The sequence below is a fragment of the Sinocyclocheilus grahami genome, unplaced genomic scaffold (genome assembly GCF_001515645.1).
Source record: "Sinocyclocheilus grahami isolate Dianchi unplaced genomic scaffold, SAMN03320097.WGS_v1.1 scaffold29.1, whole genome shotgun sequence".
NCBI classification, from domain to species: Eukaryota; Metazoa; Chordata; class Actinopteri; order Cypriniformes; family Cyprinidae; genus Sinocyclocheilus; species Sinocyclocheilus grahami.
In genome coordinates this window covers 1620472-1632231 of record NW_015505208.1, presented here as the reverse complement: position 1 = coordinate 1632231, position 11760 = coordinate 1620472, and the positions used below count along the sequence as shown (strand labels likewise).

Sequence of the window (11760 nt, the reverse complement as noted above, 5' to 3'; positions counted from 1 at the left end):
CATTTAAGAACTGATTCACTAGAATAAGCCAGACTTTAACACTACAGAGAAAGAAAAGACTATTTAGGATGAATTAATTGACTTGAATAAACAGACTTTCCAACACTAACAATGTATGAGAGAGAGACAGAGAGAGGACTGAAATGGAATTGAAATGCTGCATATGAGAGAGAGGACCGTTGAGGATGAACTGATTCACTAAAATGAATCAGACATTCTACACCACTAATAATGTTACCAAAAATATAGTTAGTAGCATCACTACTTTTTTAGTTAGATACTTTCCGACACTGCTTGAAATATGATGAAAGTCATTTGGGCTCCTTTTGAACCTTTTTTGACTATTTTGGAGCTTAAAAGTCTCCAATTCACTTTTTTCTCCTGTTCAAAATATATTTTGTGTTCCAAGGGAAAAAAATCATAAAGGTTTGGAACGACATGAGGATGAATATATATATATATATATAAACACATTCATATACACATAGAACAGGAGGAAATGTCACTGATTTTATCAAAGACTGCCCCCCAAAAAGTGTTGGACTCTTCACACACACTTAAAAAAATGTATGAATGCAACTGCATTACATATGAAATATGAAAAAAAGGCATTTATTTTACAGAAAGCGCACACTAAGAAACTGGGGTTCATGAGTTGATGAAAAGCTCAAAATTGAAGTAAATTATTAAAAACAAATACAAAATACAAGATCAAATACAAAAAATATATTTAAAAAATACAAAAATATTGTATTTGTTCACTTGCATGTCATGTGACTAGTTACCAACATCAGAGAATCATGAACTGATGAAAATTAAAAAACTGAATTAAATCATAAAAATAAATAAATACAAAATATTTTATCTGTGTAAGTGCATGTCATATCTGTGACTAGTTACCAACATCAGAGAATCATGACCGTGTTTTTAAATGACTGAAATGGTAAATTACTGGTACTTTATAGTACATTTTATAGTAAATCTATTTTATAGTAGATATTTTAGTTCTGAGAAAATGTGGTTTGATATTGGTTTGATATTTTGTTTGTGAACTTAATGACATTTATACATATTAAATGTGGCTGAAGTGTCCAAAAATGTTCAAAACTTTTGTTTTTTTTTAGATGACTTGTAATATCACAATTTGCTCAACCATAAATTTATACAACATTTGACATTTAAAGGGGAAAAGATCAATAAGTAGCACAAAAGCTTGACATGCATCAAATACTGACTGTGTGCATTTAAACTGTTGCCTAAACAGGAAAAACATACGGTACCTAGCACAGGACTGTTATGATCATCTCCTGGTGTCCAGCTGAGAGTGACACTGCGGTCTTTAGGTTCGGTCATCTGTATTTGGGTCGGAGGGTCTGGTCGGTCTGGTGAATGAGGGTTGACAAAGAGCTCAGGGGGTAAGATGCTAATAAAAACAAGGCATCTATGGTTTTCAAAGGTTATTTCTATAATCTGCCCTACAGCAAAACATGTCCTTTTGTAGGTCACATTATCATACAACATGCAATACACATACAGCAATATAGATCTAAACACGTAAAAAGGTTTAGAAATGGCCATATTATAAAGTTACTTACCAACGATAGTGATGGAGCCACTCGCTTCAGCTATATCCAGAGTGGTAATGACTTCACAGGTGTAAATCCCTTCATCCTCTTCTTTGACATCAGGTATTATGAGGGTAGATTCGTCTATAATGTACCTAAGACATTTATGGTTAATAATGTTCATGAGATCATGTTATACAGCTTAAACTAAGCCTTTTTGAAGCATTCTGAGGGAAACGAAGGTATAAAAGCATACTTGTCTGAATCAGAGGACTCTGTGAGCTTCTGTCGGTTTTTCCTCCACTGGACTTGAGGGGTGTCCTGCCTGGAGTCCAGCTGGTACTCACAAGTGAGGGTAGCGGGCTTCCCCCGCTGGATTCGCAGAGCCCGTGGAGGTTTCACAATGACTGTCTTATCTGTTAGACAGAATTTCTATTGTAAAAAAATAGCTACATTTTAAGCAAAAAATGTTCTTTTTTTGTGTCTTGTGTTTCAATAAAAAAAACTTTAGTATTTAAAAAAAAAAATCCACAAGAAACTAAATTATGAAAGATAATAAGAGACTTTCAGAATATACATCCCAAATTAGTCTTATATTTTTAACCAATTTTTTTTGTTATAATAAAAAAAACTCTATACACATAGTATTCATATTTAATAATATTATTTATAATATTAATCAACACAAGCAATGATCCTTACAGCCTGAAATGAAACCTACAGCATGAAATGAAATCAAGAATGAATATTCAAGCATGTGGAACTCACTGAGTACGTCCAGCTCAGCGGTGATGGTGATGGTGATTTTGCTGTTGCTGACAGTGCAGGTGTACTGGCCACTGTCATTGAGGGATGCGTTACTGATCTGCAGAGAGCCATCGAGTAACTGGCTCTTCCTTGGGTTGGCTACAAGAGCGCCCCAGGTCTCACCCTCCCTGTGAACACACAAAATATTCATTTTAGCCTTTTTAAATGGATGCAAAATTTCAAGAACACCAATATTTTTTTTATTTAAATGTTGACTATTGAGTGTGATTTTTCCCATTTCCACTAATGGATTCCCCACAAAGCAGCTTCCCCCCAACAATAATCAGGACAGCTGGCTGGAGCAGTTCTGGCATGTGAGGAAGGGACACCCCACAGGATCGAGTCTGTCTCACCATGTGACATTAGGCAGAGGAGAGCCAAAGGTCTCACAAGCCAGCTCAATCATCTGTCCCTCTGCCACAGAGTACATCAGACCATCTTCTGTCAGAATCTGGGGAGGCAGTTCTAGAAAAACCAAATATAAAACATTAGAAACTAGAAAATGTATTTAGTTTCTACAAAAGAAAATAGCAATGACAGTTGCTAAGGTGTTCTGAGTTGTTGTTAGCATACTGCTATGCAGTTGCTAGGGTAGTTTACCCATACATCTACAATATTCTGGACTCGTATGTTGTCTCAGCCAGCTCAACAACAAAAATAGCTTTTTAAGAGCTGTTTTTGAAAATTCCCTTACCTATAACATAGACGTAGGCATTGATCAGTATAGAGCTGTGCTTATTGACTGCTTTGCACTGATACACTGCAGTGTCACTGAGTTCCACATTCTTCAGAGTGAGAACACCATGTTTCACTCTGCGTCTGGGGTCTGGGTCAATATCTACGCAAAACGACACCTCAGTATGTCAATACAAGGTCATATACCATTGTCTCAAATATTATTCTACATATACAAGCAAAATATACATTAAAAGGATAGGTCAACCAAAAATTGTAATTTTGTCATAATTTACTCACTCTCACGTTGTTCCTACAATTCAACAGAAAATCTAAATCGTTCAACAGAAGAAAAAAAGTAATACATGGAACAACATGAGTTTTAGTTTAAATAAACTAAATAAACTCATGTTCTTTTCCATGTGTGATTTTTTTCTTCTGTTGAATGACAAAGAAGATTGTTTAAAGAACGTTGGTAACCAAACAGTTGCCAGTAGCCATAGACTTCCATAGTATGTTTTCCCTACTATGGAAGGCAATGGCTACCAGCAAATGTTTGGTTACCCATTTTCTTCAAAATATCTTATTTTGTGTTCAACAGAAGACAGAAGTCCATACAAGTTTAGAACAACATGAGGTTGACTTAATGACCAAATAATAATAAATAAAAAAATTGGCTGAACTTTAAACCAGTGATTCCAAATCATTTTTTGTGAGCTGAACCACTTTGACCTAAAATATTTATTTCAAGTATCTCCTCAGATTTTAAGTTAATGTTTCAATAATTTAGGAAAACATTCACATGGTTAAAGTTCAGTTAATGTTCACATGACATGCAGGAAAACAAACTTTTTTAAAGTATTTTTTTTATGGTTTTTATTTACAAAAACAACATTTTTACAGTTTTATAATTGTATTAATCAGTTTTTCATCAAGTCGTAAACCCCTTGCAGTTTCCTCACAAACCCCAGTTTGGGAAACCCTGTATTACTAAATGGAAGGTGTCTTGAGTGAAACAATTACAAGTAAGAAGATTGCCATTGATGCTCCAGGTGACCCCAGGGCTGGGAATGCCATCAGCCATACATTCCAGTTTGACAGTCTCTCCCGGGGCATATAGCTGGCTCTTTGGTACTTTAGTCCAATATGGGGCAGCTAGACCGCAACAAAACACAAACTAATCACGAAAAGTTTCAGCCAACAGTTATATACAACCTTCTGAAAGGGAAGCGAGATAGCAAAAAAGCTTTTACCAAGCAATAATACACTAATAAGTTCACACTGTAACTCTTGCCTGAGATTGTTCAGTTTAATTTGAAGTGTTTTTTGTTTTTGAAGTCATCCTCCCATAGATGTTCGCAAGTTCACACCCCACATCTAAATCTAAATCTGGAGAGGATGTGATCTGGCAGTGTGAAGCATACAGTACCTTCTACAGTGACGCTGTAGGTGTGAGTGATTATGCCTTGCAGATTTGTGGCAGTACACTGGTACTCGCCGCTGTCAGACTCTGAGATATTCTTAAAGCGCAGAACTCGATCATAACTATCTTTGGATGTGCGGGACTCAGACATGACTCCATCTTTCCTGATCCACTGGATATTGGGAGAGGGGCTAGTGAGTAAGAGAAAAGGATGTAAACATACTGGACACTTTTCAAGGAAGTAACTCTCAAAGACACACGGTCAGAGCAGGTTTGACTTACAGGCCCTGAACAATGCACTCCAGGTCCAGGTTTTGGCCGCTGAGCACCAGGTAGGAGCTGCGGGAGCCAGTGGGTCGCATCATCTGTGGTCTTCTGTTACGCACCACTGAGTTAGCTACAGATACAGACAAAGACGGAATTGAGGGAAATGAGGAGAGAGGGCATGGTAAACAATTACAGCTGCAGTAAGCGGGTGTTCACACAGGACTAAGACTGGGCAAAACAGCTTAATATCTTAACATTTTTATGACATTAGACAGATAGACAGAATGAAAAACAAAAGAATGATAAATAAATGGACAGACTGATGGATGATGGATGGATAGATAAAACAAACGAACAAAAGATGGATGGATGGATGGATGGATGGATGAACAGACAGATAAAAGAAAAGACTGATGGATGGACAGACAGAATAAAAGAAACAATAAATGAATGGACAGAAAGAACAAAAGAAACGATGGATAGATGGATGCATCATAATTAATGGATGGATGGATGGACAGACGAAAAAAGGGAAAAGATGGATGGATAGATCCGTCATGGATGGATGGACTGATAGGAAATGGACAGACAAAACAAAAGAAACAATAGATGGATGGAGGGATGGACAGACAACGGATAGATCCGTCATGGATGGATGGACTGATAGGAAATGGACAGACAGAACAAAAGAAACAATAGATGGATGGAGGGATGGACAGACAACAAAAAAACATGGATGGATGGATCTATCATGGCTGGATAGACAGACAGGATAAAACAATTAATGAATGGACAGACAGAACAAAAGAAACGATGGATGAATGGATCATGATGAATGGACGGATGGACAGACAGAACAAAAGAAAGTATGGATGGATGGATGGACGGACAGAACAAAAAAGGATGAATGGATCATGATGAATGGACGGATGGACAGACAGAACAAAAGAAAGTATGGATGGATCCATCATGGATGGATGGACAGACAGGATAAAAGAAAAATTTTATGAATGGACAGGCAGAACAAAATAAACAATGCACGGATGGATTATGATGAATGGCCAGATGGACAGACGGACCAAAAGATAGATAGATAGGTAGATAGATAGATATGCAAATTAACCACTGAATGAAACAAAAGTAACAAAGTAACTTTTTGCTTTTATGACTGCAAAAACAGTCAGCTTGGGAAACAAATTACGCTCTTTATGATATGAAGATATGGCAAATTCAAAATGCATAAATGATCTATATCACCAGCAAAATAATTTTTAATTCATTGTGAATATCCCATATTTTGCCCATCCCTACACAGGACCTTTTCTTTCACTCCATCTGTTCTGTTAGTCTATGTGTATATATACACCAAACAAACATCTTTGGTTTCACTGAGTCTCACTGTTTGTCAGTGTTTTGCACCATTGGCATTGCATCTTAAGACACAGTGTTATTTTAAAAATAACTCAATGTCTTGCTCGTTCCCCTCTGTTCAGGCTAAAAGTTTTTAAGGGCAAGCAAAGGTTGGTCAAGGACAGTCTTGATGCTTACAGGGGACAACAGTGAGTTTGATGGGCTCTTTGAGGACGATGATGCGCGCGCTGGGGAACTGAGTGTTGCAGGTGTAGTCCTCTCGACTGTCTGCCACAGTCACATGAGAGAAGTACAAGTTTCCATCACGACCCTGAATCACACGCTCGTTTTGCTGAATGTGCCGCAGCTCTAAGAGAAAAAGACGTAGACATAGATGCATATATATAGATATTGCTGAGATATGGTTCATGTTTAACATGGATAAACCAGGATAAAAACAGACTAACTCTTGTCCATCCAGTGGATGACCGGAGCCACAGTGCTGTTAGGAGGATTACAGGGAAGCACCACACTCTCTCCATCCTCCACCTTCTTCGACACCTTCTTCTCCTTCTGTAGAGTGGGAGTGTCTGCAAGAGAACAGAGAAGAGAATTAATCAAAATTGCACAACCGTTCAAAAGTTTTTTTTAATGCTCACCAAGGCTGCATTTATTTGATGAAAAATACAGTAGTTAAAAACTAATTTCTACTGTAATATGTTTAAAAAAAAATTAATTCCTGTGATGGCAAAGCTGAATTTTTATCTTCCATTACTCCAGTGTCTCATGATACTTTGGAAATCATACTAATATGCTGATTTGGTGTTCAAGAAACATTTCATATTATTATCAATATTGAAAACATTTGTGCTGCTTAATATTGTTGTGGAAACCCTTATACAATTTTGTTTTTCAGGATTATTTTATGACTAAAAAGTTCAAAAGAACAGCATTACAGGATTATTGTAGTTCACTAAAACTAAAATCATAAAAACTTGCATTACATGAAATAAAATTAACTTTAACTGAAATTAAACATTTAAAATATAATAAAACTTGAACTTATAATATATATAAAAAACTTAAGCTTATTTTATTTTAGCTAGCTGCCAAGGCATTCTCATTTTCATTTAATATTATGTACTAAAATAACTAAAAATAAAAAATAAAATGTATACAGTATATATAACACACACAATTACAAAAACACAATATAATCACTAAAAAACTAATGAATTAAAACGAAAATAAAAACAGAATTCAAACAAATCTCAAAACATTAATAAAATCTATAATAAAAAAAACACAATGATACACACACACACACACAAACTAACACAAATTCCAAAAACACACAATAAAACAATCAAAAAAACAAAACAAAAACAGAAAATACAAATAATTTCAAATTTGTAATAAAAATCTATAACAAATCAGTCATGCTAAAATAACACTGCAGCACTGATTAAAAAAAGAAATCTTTTGTAACATTAAAATGTCTTTATTTTCACTTTTGATCAATTTAATGTAACCTGACTAAAATTATTAATTTCTTTATATATAAAAAAAAAAAAAAAAAAAAACTTTTAGCTGACCTTAAACTTTCAATCTCAGTTGTGTATGAAGAAGTTTTAAAATCACAGTTTACAACACAATTTCAGATACATTTTATCTTGTGAGAAACCGGAGTGTGTTAATTAGCTAGCAAGTAATTATCCACAGCACAGCTGACAAAACAAATGAACACCAGAATGCAATTAAAAACTACATAACTAGTCCAACATTATTCAGAAGATGCCTTGGCTTGTCATGATATGAAATAGGTGTGTGATGATGCACATATTAATGTGGCCAGCCCCAGCTGCGAGTGGAGTTCATAATATGTGGGCTATTGTTAGCCCCGCTCATGCTGAGTACTCTCACTTCCTGCACATATTAATCCCACGAGTGGTCGTCCCCGCTGACACACTTACACGACTCGCACTGGTTTCTGAGGTAACCGTTGTCAGGGAAACTGGCAGAGAGGTTGGGATAGCGTAAAGGAGACAGGTAGATTGCTAGATAGCTAGTAAAACAATTGTTTTGTTGTTGTTTTTCCGTACAAAGTGTTGTTTGATAGCTAATTGGGAAGCAATTGGGGATTTTTATTCATTCGAATTGCTAGTGTGACTGGCACACACAATGAGCTGTAATTTTCCTCTAAATGTCATTTTGTGCGTATGACACAACAGGGGGCAGGGGGCTTGATTTTGGGCTGCTATCTGCTGCGCGCCAGATTTTCTCTACAGAAAACTCACTGCATGTGGTAACGTCAGGATATCAAACAGGCAGTCATAAGTGTGTCGCTTTATAATGTTGCAGTGATGAGAGCGACTTACTCTCTGTGACAATGCGAGCCTCTTTAGACAACGCCGTGCCGAGAACGTTAGACGCGTAGCAGTTGTATCTGCCCTGATATTGGTGAATGGGTCCATCTTTGGCTGTCAACGAGAAGGTCCCAGAATCTCTGGACACGGAGAGTTCAGGGTCTTTAGAGGGGTCAAACTCCACATCATCTTTCATCCAGCGGAACCTAGCAATGAAGCAGATAAGAAATAAATAACAGTCATTTTTAACATAACAGAGAAAAATAACATCCTTAAATTAAATCGCTATAGCAATAAATCATTTTTTTAAATTAATAATAAAATATATCTAAAAACAGTTCAACAGTTTGGTGAAAGTAAAAAAAATTTTTTTTATAAAGGAATTATTAGCTACTAGCCTACTACTGTTCAGGAAGGATGCATTCAATTGGTCAAAAGTGACACTAAATACATGAATATTGCTACAAAAGTTTTCTGTTTCAAATAAATGAAACCATATTGGAATGATTTCTGAAGGATCATGTGACACTGAAGACTGAAGTAATGATCACAGGAATAAATTACATTTTAAAATATACTACAATAAAAAAAAATTCTTTTTTCAACAAAAAACATTTACTTTAAATTGTAATCATATTTCACCATATTACAGTTTTTGCTGTATTTTGATCAAATAAATGCAGCTTTGGTGTGCATTAGAGACTTCTTTCAAAATCATTAAAAACTCTTATTGACTCCAAACTTTTGAATGGTAGCGTATATAATGTACTAAAACAGAATCTATAATACCTTATAATACACATAAAAAAAAATTAAATAACTGTAACCACATTGACAATATGTGACCGTGGACCACAAAACCAGTCACAAAGTTCAATTTTTTGAATAAATAAGCTTTGCATTGATGTATGGTTTGTTAGGATAGGACAACATTTGGCCGAGATACAACTATTTGAAAATCTGGAATCTAAGGGTGCAAAAAATTTTAAATATTGAGAAAATCGCCTTTAATGTTGTCCAAATGAAGTTCTTAGCAATGCATATTACTAATCAAAAATTAAGTTTTGATATATTTACACTAGGAAATTTACTAAATATCTTCATATGAGCTTTACTTAATATCCTAATGATTTTTGGCATAAAAGAAAAATCGATAATTTTGACCCATACAGTGTATTGTTTGCTATTGCTACAAATATACCCATGCTACTTATGACTGGTTTTGTGGTCCAGGGTCACATATATTATAATGTTCAAATATATACAGCCAATGGAATAGCTTGATTGTAATTCTGAAAATGTTCTGGTAGGTCTGTTCTTTTTTCTTTTGGATAAAATAGAAAAAAAGATACATTTACAAATCAACAGACATATTTAAAGCTATTTAAATCATGTTTAAAGAGAATTAAAATGTCTATTTATGCTTGAATTCTTTTAATACATTTACATTTTGATTTTTGATTTAATACTCTGAATATTGATTTCTTCATTTTATTTTTAAGTGTCACTCCTAGTCTTAAATAGCATATAGGCCTCAAAGCTAACAGACATTATCAGACAGCTAACAGACTAAATCAATTTTGATTTTATGGCGTCTTTAAAAGACATAATATAGTATCATAATGCACGATAAGTTTAAATGTGTATAAAAGCTATTTAAATCATGTTTAAAGAGAATTAAAATGTCTATTTATGCTTGAATTCTTTTAATACATTTACATTTTGATTTTTGATTTCATACTCTGAATATTGATTTCTTCATTTTATTTTTAAGTGTCACTCCTAGTCTTAAATAGCATATAGGCCTCAAAGCTAACAGACATTATCAGACAGCTAACAGACTAAATCAATTTTGATTTTATGGCGTCTTTAAAAGACATAATATAGTATCATAATGCACGATAAGTTTAAATGTGTATCTAGGAAATGGTTAGTATAATAGTGTATTGCAACAGTGGTTACAATTATTTATGAAAGAATACAATGCAAAATACAAAGCAATATATAAAAGCATTATATACTGTATAGGCTTCAAGGAAACTGTTACCAAATTATATAACTGTGTTGCTATGGATACTAACGTGGGCGGGGGATTCCCAGTTGCCTCACAGGTGAGTGTGATGTCATCTGCTGAAAAGGTGGTTACAGACTCCGGCTGAGCGGTAATCACTGGGGGGCTTTTCACTGTGGAGAGAGTACACAATCACACAGCAAACATTCAATTAACCAGTTACATTTCTGCGAGCTGTGAAGTTAGCAAAGCAACACCCTAAAAATAGAAATAGACTTCTATTTTCACAGAGCTATAATAACTTCAGCTCATTTGTTAGTCACTTCAGATGTGGAAAGGGAAGGCATATAAGTCACAGTAGTTAAGCAGTCGTTCCGTTGACCTGCTGTAATCACATGACAGCAATATTCAAAACAGCTTAATGATCCGCTGCGCCACTGACTTCAGTGAAGTTTCCCACTAAACCTCAGTTCTGTTCTGATGCAAGTGCCCCTGCTTCTCACCAAAGCACACACTCAATTAGACCCAATCGGCATATGCGGGAAATGGAATATCATGCATGTCATTAGAAACTCCCAAGTGAAAAGAGGGAAATGAAGAGTGCAATGTAAAGCATGCAGAGGTAATGCATGGAGATTAGGTGAGCCTGAGATGTTCTCTAAGTGTCGGTTGTTTTACGGATGAGTGGCTTGTGAAAGCATCGAGAGCAGGAAGAAACAGACTAGAAGAATGAATAAGAGAGGCAGACAGCGAGAGCATAAAGCATTAGTGATGTAATCTACGGACAGAGTCACCGAGGCTATAAACAAGCGCTTATACTAGACAAATAACAACACTGATGTCTGGGAAAGGGTAGAGTGATCCTCATTATGCAGTTCAGACATTTACATGGCTAACTATCCATCTGTCTGTCCAGCCATCTATCCGTCATCCTTCCATCCATCCGTCCGTTCGTCCGTATCTATCTATCATCTGTACAAATCATATCTATCTGTCCAGCCGGCTATCCGTCATCCATCCATCCTTTCGTCCGTATCTATCTATCTATCTATCTATTATCTGTACAAATCATATCTATCTGTCCAGCCGTCTATTCGTCATTCATCCATCCATCCATCTATCTATCTATCCATCTATCATCTGTACAAATCATATCTATCTGTCCAGCCGTCTATCCATCATCCATCCATTCATCCATCTATCATCTGTACAAATCATATCTATCTGTCCAGCCGTCTATCTGTCATCCATCCATCCATCCATCCATCTATCTATCATATCTATCTGTCCAGCCGT

General features: G+C 35.6%; 1 protein-coding gene across 2 annotated transcripts in view; it reads right to left on the bottom strand.

The window, feature by feature from the left end:
• The window catches only part of LOC107570628 (neural cell adhesion molecule L1-like), a 65408-nt gene that overhangs the window by 8050 nt on the left and 45598 nt on the right, over window positions 1–11760 (bottom strand). For both annotated transcript variants that reach the window (XM_016256889.1, XM_016256883.1), the window contains exons 4-16: window positions 10535–10637; window positions 8466–8659; window positions 6555–6677; window positions 6286–6456; window positions 4753–4867; window positions 4477–4661; window positions 4071–4202; window positions 3067–3210; window positions 2726–2837; window positions 2334–2500; window positions 1822–1981; window positions 1596–1720; window positions 1281–1382 (exon numbers count right to left, since the gene is read on the bottom strand). In XM_016256889.1, coding sequence (XP_016112375.1) covers window positions 1281–1382; window positions 1596–1720; window positions 1822–1981; window positions 2334–2500; window positions 2726–2837; window positions 3067–3210; window positions 4071–4202; window positions 4477–4661; window positions 4753–4867; window positions 6286–6456; window positions 6555–6677; window positions 8466–8659; window positions 10535–10637 — 1833 coding nt within the window. The remainder of the gene's footprint in view (window positions 1–1280; window positions 1383–1595; window positions 1721–1821; window positions 1982–2333; window positions 2501–2725; window positions 2838–3066; window positions 3211–4070; window positions 4203–4476; window positions 4662–4752; window positions 4868–6285; window positions 6457–6554; window positions 6678–8465; window positions 8660–10534; window positions 10638–11760) is intronic.